Source organism: Fundulus heteroclitus, unplaced genomic scaffold (genome assembly GCF_011125445.2).
Source record: "Fundulus heteroclitus isolate FHET01 unplaced genomic scaffold, MU-UCD_Fhet_4.1 scaffold_36, whole genome shotgun sequence".
Taxonomy (NCBI): Eukaryota; Metazoa; Chordata; class Actinopteri; order Cyprinodontiformes; family Fundulidae; genus Fundulus; species Fundulus heteroclitus.
The window spans coordinates 2,290,692-2,311,440 of NW_023396770.1; the positions used below are offsets into that span (position 1 = coordinate 2,290,692).

The following is a 20,749-nucleotide window of genomic DNA, read 5'->3' on the forward strand; positions in this document are numbered from 1 at the left end:
TGGCATTGTAATTTAACAACATTTTTAGGACTTTAGAAATATCTTAAATGAGGAAATGTAGACATTTGTGACTCAGTTTTTAATCAAAGCTCAAATCCCTTCAGTTTTCAAGTTTAACTATTTCTCATACCAAATCAAAGCACTTCATCAAGAATAACATCCTCATGAAGAAGGAGTAAAATGTTACTCTGGAGCAAAGATTCAAAGGGAAAAAAATTCACAACATTCTATTTTCCCAACAGAAATCATTAAACTCTTTAGATTTACTCTAAAAAAGTTGTAGACCAATAAAAAAAACATATGTGCTTTAATAAAGGGCACTAAGTTTTTATTGGGAAAATTAGTGCTGGTTTTAATGGTTTCCTGAGGTCAGCGCTAGTATAAACTCTCTAATAATGATCCGTGTCATAAGATGATATGATAGATATTCTATAGGAATGAGAAAGGCTCAGGATCAAACAGATTTTTTTAACCTGAAAGCATATCGGTTGCCTCAGACCGGCGTTGGCATTCCTGTCATGTTAACTCTGTTGTTTTGTCTCCAGTATGCCTCCAGCTCTTCTGGGGGGGATAGTTCCTGCGAGGAAGGCGCCTCCCGTCGACCCCCTCACATTCAGCCTTTCTACCCCCGGATCGTGGCTCTGGACCCTGACATACCGCCGCTCCGCTCCAGCGATCCGGACTATTCCTCCAGCAGCGAACAGTCCTGCGACACCGTCATTTATGTCGGACCCGGTGGAACGGCCATATCTGACCGAGAGCTGAGCGACAACGAGGGTCCGCCTTCCTTTGTCCCCATCATTCCCTCCCTGAACAAGAAGCGAACCAAAGATTCTCCCCGTTCAGACGGAGATCACTTTAAGTGCAACACATTCGCAGAGCTGCAGGAGAGACTGGACTGCATCGATGGCAGCGAAGCTCCGGACGTATTGAGCACAGAGAGCAAAGCAGCACAACCAGTGAAGAATCAAACTGGACCTGAATCTGATAAGAACTCCTTCCTGAACCTAACTGGTCCAGATTTAAGAGATTGCATGCTTCCTTCATCTGGAACCCCCTTGGATTCCTCCAAAAGAATGAGTGCAGATGGGGAAAAACTCACCGGTCCCATCATTCAGCCATGTGTCGTAGGGTCCAGCAACCCTTATTCCTCAGATCCAGAGCCTGTGGTAAGAGAGAAAGTTAGAGGAAGTGTAACAAAGTCATCACTCCCTCAGCCCTTACCCCAGATACACATGACAGCATCTGAGTCGGGAGAAGCTCTCTGCAGGACTCCCCCTGTGGGTATGAGCTATCAAGTACCAAGACAAAGTCCACCTCTGGAGTTAACAGAGATGGGGAGGCCCCATCATGGCACCGGTTACCCCATGGAGGTCAGCGGCTTTCGGGCGGCTTTGTTAGGAAGATGCCTGGACAGGGATTTCCTCAGGACCACAATCACGCTGCAGCAGCCCGTGGAACTGAACGGGGAGGATGAGCTCGTATTCACGGTCATAGAGGATCTTCCTCTTGGCCTGGTCCCAGACAACGGCCGCCCCTCCAACCTTCTCAGCTTCAACCCCGAGTGCTCACTGCAGGCCTTGGCTGCAGGTTCTCATCCAGTCAGCATCATCAGTAGCATCAACGATGAGTACGACGCTTACACGACTCAGCATGGAGCTACAGGACCAGACTGTCACGCTTCTGTCGGATCAAAGAATGCTGATGGTGAAGACAGTACTTCAGCAAGTAAGCTTCTCTTGAGAGATGAGAGTACAGCCGAAGAGAGAGCATCAATTCTGACCTCGCCAAGTGTATTCCATCGACAGCCATTCCTGCAGCACGGCCTGAAGAGCTCGTTGAATGACAGTGGAGTGTGTTTCTCAGAGCTGGACAGTGACCCTGCCACACCAAACAAACCATCGTTTACAAGAGTCTCCTCTTTCCCTGATTCAGCCAAAGCCACACCCAAAGGCTCCTCCAAGGTCCGAGCCAACATCTTAAGCACTCCAGCTTCTGCCCAGAGTCCCTACCACACCCAGCACTCCAGTCTTCCCAGGAAAACCAGGGCTACCTCCTCTGCACCAGAAGGCAGCGGCAGACAGGAAGGCAGACGCGAGGACTTTTTGCTTCATTCTGTTGATCCTACAGAGGTTGACTTTCTCTCTGCGAGTAAGCCAACAAGAAGCGGCTCAGCTAGCATCTCCCCCAAGAGGTCTGGAGGAAACAGCAACAGTGTGCCTCGACCTCCAAAGACACAAGGGTCTTCCATGGCTCAGAGAGTTGTTGACGGCTGCGAGAAGTCCACCGGCAGAAGAGGAGATACTCTCATCAAGCTGCCACGGCTCACTCGGGGTGCAACAACCTTGGGAACTGTTTCCAACCCACAGACCTCTGAAATAAAATGGGCTCAAGAAGCTGCTTGTGTCACGGGGACATTAAGGTTTTCATCACTGGGAAAAAAGTCAAACGGGCAGAAGAGCAGCATGATCTCTAAGTCCGGATCTGGAAATATTTCTCCTCCCACGCCACTTGTCAGACAGTCGAGCCAAGAACAAAAGACAAAGTCTCCAAGTGCCTTAAAGACGAGCAGCGACGGCGGAAAGCTTGCTTTCCCTAAAAGCTCAGCCTCAGAGGAGGAATTCACCATCCGGCACCGAGCAGATTCATTCAGTCACAAGACGTCCAGTTTAAAGATTGATCATGGTTCTGCCAGGACGTCTTCCAGTCTGAAGACGCGAGGCGCCAAAGCAGATTCTGACAGATACTATGGTAGCTTGAGGTCCCTGGAGAGGTGCGACAGTTCAGCCTCAACTCTTTTGAAACCTGACGTATTCAGGGAAAGCAATGGTGCTGGTGCACAGCGAGTAGCTGCAAATCCAACAGAGCTGTTCCAAGACTTGGCCTTCCGCCTTTAAATGTTCCCTGTTCCTCCCAAGCCTCTTCTGCTTTCCTGTCAACTGCCAGCAAACTAGGGCAGGTCCGAGTTCTTGGTAACGTCCGTGCTGCCGGTTCTGGAGGAACGAAGGTTCGAACGTTGTCAACCGGCTGCTCTAAAAGCCCGAGCTCCTCTCCGAATGCAGCTGGACAAAACGCCAGCCTACCTCCTACTGGCAGGTCTCCCGCCCGAGCCGGAAACGGAGCCAAGACGGGAAGAGGCACCATCATGGGCACAAAACAGGTCATCAGCAGGGCGGCCAACAGCCGGGTCAGCGAGCTCGCTGCCGGCCGTAAGCAGCTTAGCAGGGCGGCTGGAGAAAGTGATAATACCGACAGCGGGACAAGTAGTCTCAACACGCCGCTGCCTTCGCCCTACAGCAAAATCACAGCGCCTCGACGGCCGCAGCGCTACAGCAGCGGACACGGCAGCGACAACAGCAGCGTCCTCAGCGGGGAGCTCCCCCCCGCCATGGGCCGCACCGCCTTGTTCTACCACAGCGGGGGCAGCAGCGGCTACGAGAGCATGATCCGCGACAGCGAGACGACCGGCAGCACTTCATCCGCACACGACTCCATGAGCGAGAGCGGAGGCTCGTTGTCCAACCGAGGCAGAGTGTCCAAGTCACCCAAGAAGAGAGGAAATGGTGAGTAGAAATTACATGTGCAATTACCTTGAAATGAGCGGCCTAAATCCCTGTACCTTCCAGAGTACCCAAGGATATTTCCCAATCAGCCTTTTCTAAAATGGCAAACATTAGAGATAAGCGATACATTTAAAAACATATTGTATCAGTTAACCACCAAAATATAGCTAAATCTGCATCTGAATCTTGTACACAAGCCTGTGTCACAACTGAGCGCTTTTAACGCATCGCATCTAAATGTGTTCATTCCGGTGCTTGCAATACACAAGCATAGCCAGTAGTTGGTGCTGTTTGCAAGCAAACTTCTTAAGAGACGAAAAAAAAATGGTTTTGGGAGGTTGAAAGAGTTAAACAAGTGCTATGGTACTTTTCCACATTGTTGTGGTAAAATTCTGATGTTTTGCTGGTTTTAGTTTATTGATTTTTAAAAAAGGAAATGTTTTTGCCCACAGCTTTGAAGCAAAACTTTTATCATTTTCAAAAGTCAGTGTGTTGAATCCCTAACAAAGCTGCCAGCATCCATGAATGTAAGCCGTTTGAACTTTATGGACATCCGTGAACCCAATGTTCAGACTATCTTTAGCTCATCTGAGCAACAGCGTTTCAGTCCGAAAAGAAGTTTTAAAACAGCCTCTTAGGGTTTTGGGTAAGGACTCTTTAGCCAAAGCAGAAGTGCAGTTGCCATTATCAGTGCTGTCTGAATAGTGCAGTCAATGGACCATTTCTCAAATGTCGTCACATTTTCCCGAGACAGCTGGTTTCCTGGCTGGTCGGACAAGCAAAGTGCAATCTACAATGGCAACAACCTCAATACTAAACATTTTGGAAGAAACCCAGCATAGAACAGCTGAAACATTGATGGAAATTTAGATGCATCAAAATGAGCAGAAAGAAAGCAGCATTAGTAGAAAGGTAGGCGTGGCTGTCCTCTTAACTCTCACAACGGATCAAACCTGAGGAAGAAACCTGTTGAATGTATGTAGAATTACAGCTGATACTTTGTTTTAATTTGATATAGAGCTCATTGCAGGATATTGACTTAAAAACAGTCAATCACCCGGCTGTGATCAGACACTCAGATCCTGTTTCACTTAAACATCACTGAAACATCGACTTGATCCATGAAAAGAAGCAGAAGACTAGCAAGAAAACACCACAGCCACTTCTAATCAGCATAAATGCACATATTTAGCTGGTATTTATACACACCGGGACTTTTACTGCTCATACAGTAGTTGTTCCAGGTGGGATGAGCTTCGCCTTCTTGCTGCGCGCTGCATTAACCAGAAAAATGTTTTCTGTCTGAAAAAAATGAAGCCCAAAAAAGCGACTTCAGAAACAAACCCAAGAAACCAGAACCACCGACTCATTAAAGTTACAGAGACTTTAGAGAAAAACAGCCCAAAGGCTCTGATAATAAGCGACTAACTGAACGCTCACATGAACATGAATTGAATTAAGTTTAAAGCTGCTGAGGAAAAGCCAAATAAACGTGGCCTACCTGCCCAGGTGCTGCAGTCGCTGCTTTCAGGTCTGAACGTTCAGATGGTGGCTCCTCACCACCGAGGAAATGTAGAGATGACGTTTAGTCTTTGGTCAGATTCCACAGCAAAGTCATCTGGTTACAGCCTCCTATCCATCCATTACTGACATTTCTCTGCAATCCTCTGAGGTTTTGGATAAATTAAGGGGGAAAAAACCTCATGTGATGATGGTCACATCTCTAGTCACAGCAGCGGGTTTTGTTCCTGTGAAAGGTCCAGGAACAGGAGCTATAATTAGAACATTTTGGATGCAGCCGTTGTAGTTTTTCTTTCTCAGACACAGGGAGTCAGCCTGCTCACAAAACTGGGTTACACATAGATGTCTGCAGACGGCAATATAAAAAGGACATTTAGTTTAGAAATGTGGAGCTGTTGTCTCTTATCCTCATCTTTACAACAGCCCAATGTTTCTGTATTAGATTTAGACACATGGTATTTATGATTTAAGACCATGTCTAGATTAAGGAATACCCAGAATTTCATTTTTTAAAGCACATTGATGATTAAGTATCTGAATTATGAGAGTGGAGTTCTGCATGAAAAGTAGAAAAATACAAAAAATATCAAGGATTTAGGTTCCTAAAACTAACTAAAACATCTAAAAGAGTTGAAGGAAATCTCGTAGATGGCTCAGAAATGTTGAGTGACGTGTTTTAGTTTGTCTGAATCTGAAGATGGATTTTTTTTTATGCTATAAAGGAAAGAAGTCAAAGTGAACCCTGGTGGAGCTATTTCCCATTTCTATATGAAGCAGTTATTATTGAAATGAGGTTTGATGGTCAATCCACTTTCAGAAACTCCATTTGTGCCTCAGAAAGTAAGAAAGCCATAAAACTCATCTCCTTCTGAGGAAATCTGGAGAAATTAACATATTTATGGTTTCTCCGTCCAGCGGAGCGCGATGATAGGGATGAAAGTGGCTATTCACTTGAACATTGTGAGCACATTGAGCCGCGCAGGTATGATTGCTGCAGGAGCATCTGTCCCATCCATCCCTGGTGTGTGAGCGTGGATTCCTCTACGTGCCAGACATCACCCGCAGATCCACGCCTCTTATCTGTGTCCAAGGTTGCAGCCGTCTCCCTGCAGACGAGCGTGATTCATGCAGAAGGCTGCAGGTCGGAGCCATGTGCATGCTCAGCCGGGGAATTGGCTCATTTCTGCGTCATGAATGTTTCATGAGGATTCCCAGCGTACGCGTCACAGTGATTATCACCCACACACCCTCCCTCTCCGCCCTCACAGCCAGGGCCCACTCCCACCCCTCGGTCTGACGCCGTCTTTCACCGTCAGGCGGCTAATCGTTGGTAACGGACGCTGCGTTTGATTCTCCAACAACTCCTGGGTTTACAGCAGCCAAGCTTGTTGGAACTCGTTAAAATGATAACCGAGGTCTTCAGGGCGACGGCGGCGTCTTTAAATCCACTGATGGTTGCAGACGAGGAAGACGGAGAGGATGAGACTAATTACAGCTAACGGGTTTCAAGCGTTGTAAATCTGTCGTGTTATCAAAGAGATCAGTTCAGCTTTGGAGAGAAACATTTATTATATTCTGTTGTTTACAAGAATCCAGCGGAACAAACCTTCAAACATCAAAACTCTGAACGAAAGAATGAAATGTAGGATGACGCTATACGGACCTATTCAATAAAATATTATAGAAAAGTTCATTTATTGATGTAACGCTAGGTGAAGAACCTTATGTAGATTAACAACACAAACCTGTGCCTTTATTTATGTTAATTAAGACTTTCAGCGTAGAGCTAAAACAACATTATTAGAATATTAGATCAGATCAGTAAAAAACGAAAAATGAAAAATGTTTAATACTTAGGCTTAGACAGCTGCTTAATACCTGCTTAAAGACACTTTTAATCGGGCTTCAGAATGTAATTTAATGAATGTACACATACATACATACCGTACATACATACATACATACAAACATACATACATATTGTACATACATACATACATACATACATACATACATACATACATACATACATACCATACATACAAACATACATACATATTGTACATATATACATACTTACATATATACATACATACATACATACATACATACATACCGTACATATATACATACATACCATACATACATACATACATACATACCTTATGTATATATATATATATATATATATATATATATATATATATATATATATATATATACATACATACATGCATACATACATACATACATACATATATACATACATATTGTACATATATAAATACATACATAATGTACATGCATACCATACATACATACATACATACATACATACATACATACATACATACATACATACATAAATACATACCATACATACATACATACATACATATATACATACATACATACATACATACATACATACATACATACATACATACCATACATACATACCGTACATATATTCATACATACATATTGTACATACATACTGTACGTACTATTATAACATGCACACGACAAAAGTATCATATTAAAATCAGTTTTTCATCAGTCGTATGTAATGAGTTTTCCAGTGTTTTTATTAGCTATAAGCCAAAATACTCTAAATTAACAAACTAAAACCATGGAATGTGCCACTCTGTATAAAATGGATCCTTGTTGTATTTAAGCTCCATACTTTGAACTGACTAACAGGAAAGGAACTGATGACATCCTGATTTACTGAGATGCACCTGTGGAGCTTTCAGTCTCACCTGTGCCTCCCTCCAGGTGGGTTCCTGCGGCGGAGGCTGATCCCGGCGCCCCTGCCGGACACCTCCACTCTGGGCAGGAAGGCCGGGGGCCAGTGGGTGGACATGCCCCCGCTGGGCGGGGCCCTGAAGGAGCCCTTTGAGATAAAGGTGTATGAGATCGACGACGTGGAGCGCCTGCAGAGGAAGAAGGAGGCGGCAGCGGGAAGGGAGGTGAGAAGCAGCTCGGCTCTGACGACATAATAATGTCACCTCCAGTCGGCCTCGCTCTGAATTCTCTCCCCGTAAATCTGTGGCGTGCCTGAGCTGGCTGCTGGCAGCTGATTGGCTCAGATTGGCTCAGATGTCAGTGATCTGAGGAGCAGGAGGGATGCAGTGATGGATGAGGGCCTCCTCCCTGCGCTAACAGCTCGTTGACCTCGGCGGCAGAGGGGTGAACGCCGTGTCAGAGCGAGGAAGAGCCTCTGATCTATTTTCAGTTAGAGGAAGATGATGGAGGCGTCTGAGCCGTACTCAACCTTTTCTCTTTCTCTCATTCCTCAGCAGCCCTTCCAGGACGTGGAAAAGGTGAGTTTCTGTTTTAAACGTCACCAGAGCATCCATCCATTTATTCTATATCCCTTTATATACATGAATGAGCTTCATCAAAGTCAAAGTATCTTTATTAGTCTCTCTTCAGAGAAATTTGCCTTGGATACGAGGATCAGCTGCATTGCACCACATATTCAATCACTAATAAAAGAAGTCTTAGTAAAATAATAAATATAAAATAGTAACAAAAGTTCATAAATCAGTTTGACTAAAACAATCATTAAAACCAAGCAAATCTACCTTTAAAATAGAATAATTTAAAAAATCACTGCCCTCCCATTTTCTTTATTTCTAGAAAAAACGAAATGCGTTTTAATCCGTTTTGTAGTTATAACGCTTCAGTTAGGGTTAGTATTTTTAGTTTAGATCAGTCGTTTTTATCTAATTAACAAGAGATAATATTAATTAGGTTGTTTTCTTGTCGTCTTGTGATGACAGTTTTATTTATCCAAATCTCTTTATAACAAGATCTCAGTTAGGTTAATATCTCATGATTTTACGGTATTGTGATCAGAAAACCATAATATACCCAGACAATAAAAATAATAAGGCTGAAAATAAATCATATTTCTCAGCATTTTATGATTAGAAGGTCCAGTTTTTATTTAGTTATTTGTTTGAGGAACACAAATGTTTTCCAAAACTCTATTTTATCTTTTGTTACATTTTCTTGAGGCTTCTTCACTTATTGATATTGTGTTATTGGAAAATAACACAATATCCTTTAGTTCACAGATTGTGTCGGGTCCCTGTATGGGAGGAGAGAAATGGTTCTGAATTATTAAACATGTGCAATAATAATAATAATAATTCCAACAAAAAAAAGTAAAAAACAAAGCAACTGGACTTGTTTTCCGTAGTTGAAGACGTTTTGCTTCCTCTCCAGGAAGCTTTCTTAATTCAAAAAGTCTGGAGTAATGTGGAGTACCAAGCTTTATACTGCTGCCCAAACAAGGCCTGTAATGGCTTAGATAACATGCAGATTAAACCGACACCAAAGTTCAGCTTTTCAGCTCCAGCTGCTGTCGCTTAACATTCATCGTAGGTGTCATGTCGCTCTGGCTTTGCTTTAATCAGTAACATCACGCATTTTGCATCACTAGAAATGCATTTGGCGCCGCTTTGCATCACATCGCTCCTGTGCTGCACCTCTACACAGGGATATCATGGAAATCTGTCGCTCAGGCCGCCACATTCGCGCTCAATGTGAACGCAGCTTTAGAGTGGATCTGTAACCGTTTCCAGGATGATGGATGACAGTCACCTCGTTTTTTCATCTGTTCTCTCATTTCTTTAGATTTCTTTAGATCAGAGCATGACGTGGTTTTTGAGATCTTTTAGTCTACTTCATGCTGTCAGACAGGTTCTGTTTCACACTGCAAAAACAGAACTAAAAATAAGAAAAAATTCTTCAAGTTAGTGTATTTATCCTTTATTTGAGCAGGTAGATAAGATGATCAGCCAATGGAATAGGATTTTTGCACTTAAAATAGGAACAACTCATCTCCATCATCTTATTTCAAGTGCAGGATGTCTAATTATCTTATTTTAGGGGTCAAAATACTCATTACATTGGCAAATAATCTTATTTACCTGCTCAAATCAAGGATAAATACACTCACTTCAAGACATTTTTACTTATTTTTAGTTCTGTTTTTGCAGTGCAGTGATTTAGTTTTGTATCAGAATCACATCAGCCTTGGTAACTGAGGGTCTAACGTTAATCTGTGGGTTAAAGTTAGACTGAATGCTAGCTTCACCGCTGAGGATCCATGCTTGGTCCAGAATGTTTATCTGCTGCTCTGCTCCAGATGTCTTTTCACCTGAAGTCAGGATCTCCTGAACTTCACCTCCTCTGATTCAGGGTGTACCTCAGGGATCATTCCTTGGCCCTCATTTTTTCATCATTCTTTCTCAGCTTTGATGATTAAGTAAAACACATAGTTCGGTTTTATCTTCCTGTTCTTCTCTAGACAAACAGGTCATTTTCTTTTTTTTCAGCTAAAAATAATTCCAGATGTTTCTTTCTTCTTAACTGGGAACCACTTTACTCTCTCCGTCACTTCCAGCTGCTTCAGGGAATTTGTGAAACATCTCAGAAAGAGATGTTTCAGCTGAGAGTGAAAGAGATTCGTTGTTTGAAGAGTTTGTATAAAATGTTGCAGCACAGAAAGCGTCATGTTTAAAGGCAGATAGGGAAACATGCAGCGTGCCGGAGCTTTAGATGAGGTGTTTGGTCCAGCTCCACAGCTGTGGCTGCAGACCGCCTGCATGTCATCCACCTCTGTGTCTCCTGCTCTCCTCAGCTGGCCTTAATCCTCCTCTCAGCCTCCGTCCTGCAGATTAACGCTGCAGATTAATGCTAATTTTATCTCTCACTGACTTCTAATTAAATCCATCTGTGGGCGCAGACTCAGGTCTCAGAGCACGTTTGGGGCGCCTCGTTCTGCTAATCCTTCTCCTCATTCTCTCAGCGTAGAACCTCTGCAGGGTTCTGGTTCTGACCGGCTGTCTGTCTGCTCCAAAGGGCCTGCTCTACTTCAACGCCCGGCTGAGGATGCTGGAGAAGCGACAGCAGCGAATCCGAGAGCTGAGGAGCAAACATGAGCGTCTGAAGGAGGAGCTGGAGGAGGCCAAGAGTCGCCTGATGCTTCATCCCAGCAAGTGGAGCGGAGAATGTGAGTCCAGAGAACCAGAGGATGTTTTTAATTAGGTTTTTGTTTAAATTTTTTTGTGTTTTATTATTTCAAGCCATCCTCATTTTTTTTATTGTAGCTCAGTTTCACAGTTCAATTTTTTCCCTATTATTGCTTTTTTTCTTTCATAACTGAATTTATTTTCCTCCTTTTTTAAATTTTTCTTTATTTTTTATTCACTTTTAATTTTATTTAAATAAAATTTCCTGTTTTATATAATTCAAGCTATTCAAGGTATATAACATTTTTATCATTACTTAAATATTTCTTGTTCTGTTTTTTTTTATTTAGATTTTAGTTTTCTACATCATTTTCATTAAATTTTATTTGATTTCTGATTATTTTGTTATTTTTTTTATTTATTCAGTATGAAAAAGATAAACTGCATGAATATATTGTAACAAACCCCCAGTCTTATTTTTTAAAGGTTAGAGATATGAGTATAGAAATGACGCGTCCTGTTAACCCCAGAAAGAACAACTTTAAAGAGAAACATTGGAAACGTCTCAGGTGGAAATTAGATAATTCTACAAATGATATTATCTCAGTGCTGACGAATATAAGTATAAGTCCAGGATGTGGAATCACCGACGTTTAGTATTTTGTGATTATTTAAATTGTTTTTATCTTTTTTTTTTTTTTTTTGTTACTTTTAGTATTTATTTGTGTGTATGGCTGTCAATATGGACCTATTTGTGTCTTACGTAAAGTCATGATGATGATGATGATGATGATGATGATGATGATGATGATGATGATGATGATGATTAGGTGGGAGGGGCACTATATCTTTAATAAACAGCCATTTCAGAATAATCTACCACTATGCGCTCCTTCTCACCAAACAAAAACTGAAACATTTCACATGTTTGTTTTCACGTGGCAACAAAAAAAAAGTCTCTCTAAAATATTTCCATTTAAAATCAAATAATCAGCTCTTACTGACAGTCCCTCAGACCCGATTTAAGAGGAAAGGAGATCGTGTTTTTCTGTTGTTCCTCCTATTCTATGGAACAATTTACCTTTCCCAATTAGATCTGCCCACAGCCTGGATCATTTTAAGTCGCTTCTCAAAACTCATTTTTATTCTTTGACATTTATTTGAATCTCTGTTTTTATTAATTTGTGTCATTGTTGTTCTTGTGCATGACTTTGGTGCAGCTTTACAACTGTTTTTTAAAGTGCTATATAAATACATTTGACATTGACATTAAAATTGGGATGAGAGCTTTCTAAAAAAAAAAAAAAATAGGAATGGTCCAATAAAAGTCTGCAGTAATGCGCTCAGAAATATAAAACCTTAGTGCTGCATCAGTCTCAGCCTTTCAGAGTAAAAGTAAAAGGAAACGTCTCCCCCCCCCCCCCCCCCCCTCCCCCATACGTTCCTGCAAAGCTGTGACCCAGACAATGTTATCCATGGATACATTTGTGGATAACATGAACATATACAAGATATTCTTGCATCTAATGCAAACATTTTATTCGTATTCCATGTATTTAGGTTTTATTTCTCTGTGGCAAACCTTTTTTCCCCCCACAGAATACTTTATTTTAGAGTGACGTCACATACTGGCCTTACCCAGGAGTTTTATAGTTGTATAAAGAAGCTGAATGATTTCCTGTCTGGGCTGTTTTTCCACCTCTGCAAACATGTCATTAAAAAATCTCATGTAAAGCTAAACGTCTCTGCTGAACAACGTCGGTTAATTAAACGCAGATAAAATCAGCGTGAAGACGATCCTCTTCAGTCTGCAGCACCAGTACCAGGACTGTCATGCAGACACTTCTGCTCCTGACTCCTCTGCAGCTCCGCTCGCTGCATTTGGATTCTATTTGTAGACGAGAGAAAACAGCTTGAGGAGCTCCAGAGACGGAGGCCAGCGCTTTGTTTGTTTGGATGGAGGCTAACGGCCTCGAGGGGACGAAGGGATTACATTTACATCTTCCCTCCGTCAGCGGGGCAAACTCTCTGCTCACCTCGAGGAAAAGCTGATTCTTCTCGGATGATTCCCCGCAGAAGGAAGATGAAAGAGTTTGCACCAGAGAAACTGGAATCGGTGCCGTTTTATTCCCTCCCAATCAAACCTAATTCATCCGGCTGGTTGTGAAACCAGAGGTGAGCCGAATCCTGTAAAGCAGAACTCCTGCAGGACGTCCCAGGATGATGTGGACGTGGTCAGAGGTCCCATCGCTCTGCATGGAGGATGCAGATCAGCTGGTGGAGGTTAAAGGCAAATGTATTAGTGTAGCACATTTCACTACAAAGATAAGGCAAAGCATAAATACTGGGACATTTTAATTCACTTTTCTATTAGTTGGTTTTTAGGACCCAAGTGTTTTGTTTTATTGTTTTTTTAGGTTATGTGCAACATAAATACATTTGACCTTGACCTGGGAAAATGATGAGATCATCCCTTTAGATCGCTTTTCTGTCCGGAGGCGCAGAAAGTCACAGAGTTATGCAGAAATAAAGAAAATTCTTTGTCGTCGCTCTTTAAGAGTCGACCTGAGAGACGCGTTCTGACTCTGCGTTGACTCTTCAGCAACCAAAGGGAGCAGAGGAGGCTGGAGGACATGACGGCAGAGTTTGTAACCGTTACGTAGGACGAGCTTCAGGATGTAAAGCGCTTTTCCTCTATTCAGCTGTAGAGCAAGAGCAAACACTCCGGATGGGATTTTCTACAGCCTGAAAACTGCTTTCATCTCAGAACCAGAGCCAGAAAACTCCAGCAGCTCCTCAGAGTTCAGGGAAACCTTCGCTTTCATCTGGACGTTTCAATCAGAACGCTGTCAGGTTTTCCTGTTCAGTGTCTCCTGACATAGCAACTATAGTCAGGTTATTCTGCCGGTGCGTTCATCTGAATTAATGCTTCATTTGAACAGAGGCTGCTCTTAAATTAAGCTCTGCACACAAACATTAGGAGGAGTTGAATTAGTCTAACTGATTTTAACATTTAAAACGTCAGTTTATTTCTATTTTACTGAATAAATGGAATCTGTGGTTGTTTTTCTTTTTGTAATTGATGGGAAGAGCTGGCATGCAAACATGTTTCAGCCGATGAAGCAGATCATCAAAGAACCGAATGCAGGACCTGCTTTGCTTTGACTCCGTCAACATTTCCGAGTAGCAGGACACTGATAACTGAGTTGGATCTACCGAGGTGCAGGTTCTGGTCTGCAGGGGTTATTAAAGCGAGCTCTTCTGCAGGCTGGCTGCTCAAGGTGAGGGTGAGCATTGGCCAATCTCACAGGAAGGCCTGTCCTCAGGTTCTAGGGGCAAAGCCTCAGGGTCCGCTGTTTGGGAACGCTGCACACTGCAAAAACAGAACTAAGAATAAGTAAAATGTTCTTAAAATGAGTGCATTTGTCCTCGAGTTGAGCAGGTAAATGAGATGATCTGCCAATGGAATAAGATTTTTGCACTTAAAATAGGAACAATTCATCTCCATCATCTTATTTCAAGTGCAGGATGTGTAATTATTATATTTTAGGGGTCAAAATACTCATTCCATTGGCAAATAATCTTATTTACCTGCTCAAATCAAGGATAAATACACTAACTTTAAGAACATTTTACAGTGGATTGCAAAAGTATTCACACCCCGTGAAGTTTTTCACATATTGTCACATTACAAACACAAATATGTCTTAGTGGAATCTTATGTGAAAAACCAACACAAAGTGGTGTGCAGTTGTGAAGTAGAAAGAAAATTATACATGCTTTTTTTTTTACAAATAAAAACTGAAAAGGACATTGTGCAAAGGTATTCAGCATGATAGCAGCAGATAGATATTTATACTTACAGTTTTGTATTTTGAGGCAAAGAGTGGGTTCAAACCTACATGCACGAACATCTTTTTATGGCTAATCTCTAGTCCTCGTCGTCATTCAACCAAAAACATGTTGAAAATTAACTGTTTTAAAGCAGTGCCCCCGTTTACCCTCTTGGATTATGGAGGGAATTTTGGTCCAATATTGTTGCAGAGAACACGTTTTGTAAATGGAAAATTGGGGGGAAAATGTTATCCAATAATTAAACTTCATAAAGCTTATTAGGTTTAAAAAAAGAAATAAGGTTTTGAGAGGTACTTTGGTATTTTCCCAGTAATTTAATTTTTTTAAATTTCTGATTTTCAATTTGCGTTTTACGGATCACATTCTCCTCACTTCTCGCTCTTGACCCATACAGTGACCAATAGAAATGCTCCTCGCTCCAGAGGACAAGCCCCGCCCCCAGAAGTATAACTCAATTAGAAAAAAAATGCAATTTGAAAAAAAAAAGTTTAAAATACAAAATCTGTAAAACCAAATCGGAACAAATTGCAACAGTAATGTAACTAAATTTACTCCATACGGCTTCCCCCACGTTCTGCTTGTTTAAGCCTTTCTGAGAAGTCCAGCTCTGCTTGGCGGCTCTTACCTGTCAAAGGTGAAATTAATTCTACGATAATGTAGCAGAAAGCCCGATCTGAAGGCACAGCGTTCACTCGTGCTCCAGTTTCCGCTGCTCTCTTCACCATAACTCAGGGATAACCACGCAGAGATTTGTAATCCTCTCCGTCTGTGGGTTAAACTCAAAGCCCCTTTCAGGGCTTTGAGTTTAACCCACAGTGAGGAACAACGTTTTCTTTTGGTTTTTCACACTAAATTCAATCTTTCCTGTCCGTAACCCCACCCCCACACCCTTCCTACAGTTGACTTGGACCAGGACCTGGACCGGGAGTCTCAGGAGTACCTGGAGGCTCTGGCACAGGCGACGGCGGACCTGGAGTTCTGCGTCAACCTCTGCAAGTCCCGCGTCATGATGGAGACCTGCTTTGACATCAGCATCACCGCCACGACGGCAACGAGCGCCGCCGCCACGGCGCAGGATGGCCACCGCAGGGCGTAGGTGCTGCGGCGCCGCTCAGTCGCGTCTGAAGAACAGAGCCGGCTGCGACTGGACCGGATGGAAGTGCCTTTCTACTATATTTATTATTCATTTGGTTAATTTATTCCATATTTATCACATTTTTGTATTTATTTTGTTTTTAATGGTGCTGAAATATTTGTTATGCAACATAATTTAGAAGATATCAGTAATTTTTATAAAATAAAACCAGAGTTTAGGTAGAAAAAGGAGTAATGTAAGAAGATTTAACCCCAGATTCGTGTTTCTGATGGTTGTCGGGTCGATGTTTGTCTTAAAGAGTAAATGTCCCAAAAATTTCCTATAGAAATGATAAAGAAAGGAAACTAGTGAGATTTGTTTTTAGTCTTGATGGTTCTGTCAGAGCGATGTTGGTCATGATTGACCTAAAAGTTTCCTGCTGGGTGAGCATGAATCCAAAGACTTGTACGGACATGAAAACCCGACTGGCTGCAGATCAGGGCGTTCGAGGCGCCCGGAAACGCCTCAGATCCGCGGATCAGGTTTGAGCTTTTGTTTGAGATCCTCCTAAACGTGTCGGACATCAGATGTTAAAGCCTGAAAAGCCTTTTCTGATAAATATTGTAAACCAGTCTAGTCCTTCAGAGCTCCCATCCTGCAACTTAAGGTCCTGTTTACTCGACAACGGCAAATTAAAAATAGCCTCGGTTTTCTGTTTCTGTTAACACATCTGCATGATGTTTAGCTTTAATCTCTGTGTACAAAGACACCAGTAGAAACCAAAAATGGTGTCATTTCCCTGCCAGGTCACTTTTTAAACAAAACTGTAGTGTGCACGGGGTCTTGGGTGCATCACTTCTTCTGCGTACCTGATTATGGTGGCTGGATTCACTCCTCAGCATCCAGACATTCAGCTCTGCACAGGCTGGCACTAGGGCTGGACGATATAATACAATAACAATATATGTATATCAATGATAGAAAAAAGGTAAATAAAAAGTAAAACAGAATAACAGTTTTCCCTCCTTATGCATTCTAGCCCTATAGGTTAATATTACAGTCATTACATCCTCGCAACCAATCACAACACAGACCCAGGAACCAAGCTCCGCCCCCTTCAGAGGGTTCAGAGAGCACGCGTTCTTTTTTAAAAAGTTGCAGTTTTGGTAAAAAGTTGGTTGAATAAAGGGTTGAGTTTGATTTCAGTGTTTGTGTGTGATATGTACAGCCCTAGACAGCATAAAATGGCCAGGGCTGTACTTAACATAAATGTTTTGAATTTGTTGATAATTATCAATATCGATCAATATGATTTATATTTTATAAATGTTTTTTTTTTCTATATCGTCCAGCCCTACCTGGCACAGTCATTACTTCAAGGTGTGCATCAAAGAGCCTGCGCTGAAAACAATGTTGTTTGGTTAGAACTAAAAAGCTTTGTGGTGTTTCTACCGTCCGTCTACAGCACAACTGGGTAAGAACTGAAAAAGCTGCAGTTCTCTGATGTCGTGTAGACGGGAAAACCTGAATCTGTCTGCATTAAAAGCCCTGACACGGCGCAGTGCGACTCAATGAGCAGGAAAAGTTTGTTCACATGTGCCTGTTGTTGAGTTTCAAAGAACATACCGCCCACTAGTGGTGTGGCAGGGAAATTACACAATTTGTAATGTTTCCACTACTGTGCACAGAGATTATAATTGCGACATTTTCATGTGGATGTGAAGAACAAAAGTCGATTTAATGGATCGTTGTCGCGTGCACAGAGCCTCAGCACTGCGTGACGAGGCTCTCCTGTTGTAAATACCGTACGTCTGTCTCTTGTTCCTCGCTGTAATGCAGAGATGTGCAGACGGATCGTGCTGCTCCCTGCTGCTCTTTCACCTGCGCTCTTCTCCTGTGACACATGTTGTGTTTTACCTCTGCAGAAGGAAGGTCGTTGGGCAGCGTTTAGTTTTCACCACGTGGAAATGTCGAGTAAAGACACTCAGCCTTCAGGCTGCAAACTGCTTGGGTTTGATATTACAAACAAAACCTTCGTCTTCGGAAAACTGAGACTCAAAACAGTAAAAATGGTTGCTGGGTGAGAACTCTGCATTTTCTCTCATTTTGGTCATTTTTTCAGATCAGTATCGGTATGCATTTAAACTTTCTCAGGCTCTTTTTAAAGTTGGTGCATGAATTTCTTTCTCCTGTTTTATAATGTGTATTTTCTGTTTTTAAGACGTTTCTCTCCCAGTTTGAGACCTTTTTATTACTTCAACCCAGATGTGTTTTTCTCTATTGTTTGATTTTGTACTGTACAGTTTTTCTATGATTTCTAAAGCCGTGTTTGAAACATTGGAGAGGTTCTGGATAAGTGAGGTGACCCTTAACTTTCATGATAATAAAAATAAGAGCTTGTTCAGACAAATGGGATGATTGTTACTCTTTAATTCACCTTCTAACTACTCGTGATGCCTGTTGGTAAAGCCGTGCACATCTGCAGTTATTTTTCTCCTTATTTTAGGAGGGAAATGCAAACAGCACAGCTCAACAAGTGGAAATCTGCATGGATGACATTTAAGCAGAACTCAAAAATAAATGTTTACTATATTTCATGAAACTGTTGCAGCAAATAGTATAAATAAAATATTAAGATAAAGTCTGTGGCAAATAAAACAACACGGAAATGGAACTGAATGTGTTGAAAGGAAATTCTCATGATGAATGTACAAAAGTGTCAAAGTTATAAAGTAGCAGATGGGGCAGTAATTAGGAGGCCAACTTCTCAACTTCATTTAGAAGAACCTGAACCATGTGAAGCTTTTCTAGGATGTAAAAGAGGTAAAACCGACAGAAGCTGCCTGCCTTGTCTTCATGTCCCTCATGATTTCAATTTCAAATGATGTTTGAAGCTACTTTAGTTTCTCAGCATCAAATAAAGTCACACAGGGTGAATAAGCTCGAGTCACGGGTAGTTCACACTGATGGAGCTGTGTGTTGCCACCTGGGCCAGAAAATTGCCTGTTTAGCACCATTGTTTGGACACAAGTCACTCTGCAGCTCATTCAATCATTTACATATCTAGACAGGCGCTCCTCTGGTCTGCTAAGAACAGGGAACAGACTAAAATTCACACATTCATTAAAACTGAACAGGAACGCACGGAGTGATGTGTCGATGGTTCTGCAGGGTGGTGTTGGTGTAATATTGTTAAAAAAAAAGGTCAATAAAAAGTTTAATAGAATAACAGTTTTCCTTCCTTATGCATTCTAGCCAATCATGTAGGTTAATGTTACAGTCATTACATCCTCACAGCCAATCACAACGAGGACCCAGGAACGCTCCTTCACCAAGCTCCGCCCCCTTCAGAGAGTTCAGAGAGCATGCATTCTTTTTAATTTTTTAAAAACTTGCAGTTTGGTAAAAGTTGGTTGAATAAAGAGTTTGAATTCAGTATTTGTGTCTTTATCTAAAAAATAAGCCAGTAAGGAACAGAATAAAATGGTCAGGGTTGCACTTAAGTTAAATGTTTTTAATTTATTGATAATTATCAATATGATCAATAGAATTTCTATTCTGTCGATATACTTTTTTTCTATATCGTCCAGCCCTACTCCTATGCACACATTAGTTTAACTTAAACAATGTAATCCTAGACGCTAACTGGACTTAATTCGGCTACATGTCCTTCAGTCACAGGTTTCACCTATAAGGGATTAAAATGTGCATGTCTCTGGTCCAGTGTGGGGGGGGGGGGACAACAGGTTAGCTTGTCCAATCTGAAGACCCACCTGTCCTAAAAGGATGAAAGAGGATCAATCTGCCAACTGTGAGCCAGAAACCTCTGTTTTCCATAAATGTCTAAATTTAAAGACCTTAAATGCCCATCTGATCCCGTTTCATTACTCATACAACCCACTATATAAACACAAAATGTTACTAAAGCTGCAGCACCAAGCGGAGGACATCACTAGAACATCACAGCACCTAGATCAACGCTAACATAAAGGTTTTCAACCTGTCAAAGAACAAAAAGAAATTAAAAAAGCTCAGAACCACATGAAAATTAACACTCCAAAGATGAAAAATTAAATAAAGACAGAGCTCATGGTTGTAATGTTGAAATAAAAATATACAGAAAAGGCTCTGAGTGACGTTTCTGACATCTTGTGCTCATGACATGAAGAATCAGGGCGGTTCTGAAGGGAAAAGGAAGTCCAACCCGGTGCTGGCAAGCTGTACGGTACCTAATAAAGACTTAAAGTTTAAATAGAAGAAGTTCTGGTCTGATCCAGTTTGATTAGTGATGAACTCAGGGGTCCAAAAGGTTCTCTGGTGTCATCCCATCCGATCTTTAGACAAACATTAGTTTCACCCTCACTCCGAAGTTTTCATTTGATTAAAAACGACTTTAGTTTCTGGTTTTCATTTGTTTCCCGTTTATTATCAGAATCAGAATCAGAACCGGTGTTATTGGTTGAGATCACTGGTTGGTTTCCCTTTTGACGTCTTTTGTCTCAGTTTTTTCTTTTTCTTCTTGATTTTTTTAATCTATTTACTTGCAGCAAGTTTCCAAAAAGTCAATCAAGCTAATTGTGCTGAAGAGTTGCAATTAGTTTAAACTCAAACATTGACCGACTTCCAACAGGCTGTCGGTGATGATCAATAAGGTCCATCAAGTTGGACCCGCTCACACCGGATCGTTGCTCTTAGAAATCCAAAGTTCGAATCCAGACATGAATAAATACTCGGGTGTTTCAGATCTT

At 41.7% G+C, this 20,749-nt stretch overlaps 1 protein-coding gene across 1 annotated transcript in view; it reads left to right on the forward strand.

The window, feature by feature from the left end:
* The window catches only part of LOC105918916 (kinesin-like protein KIF26A), a 37,622-nt gene extending 20,619 nt beyond the window's left edge, over positions 1–17,003 (forward strand). Inside the window, 6 exon segments of the mRNA XM_036130557.1 lie at positions 546–2,834; positions 2,837–3,563; positions 7,863–8,056; positions 8,387–8,410; positions 10,962–11,112; positions 15,826–17,003. Of these exon segments, the coding sequence (XP_035986450.1) occupies positions 546–2,834; positions 2,837–3,563; positions 7,863–8,056; positions 8,387–8,410; positions 10,962–11,112; positions 15,826–16,022 (3,582 nt within the window). The 3' untranslated portion in view covers positions 16,023–17,003.
* Positions 17,004–20,749: the final 3,746 nt, after the last annotated feature.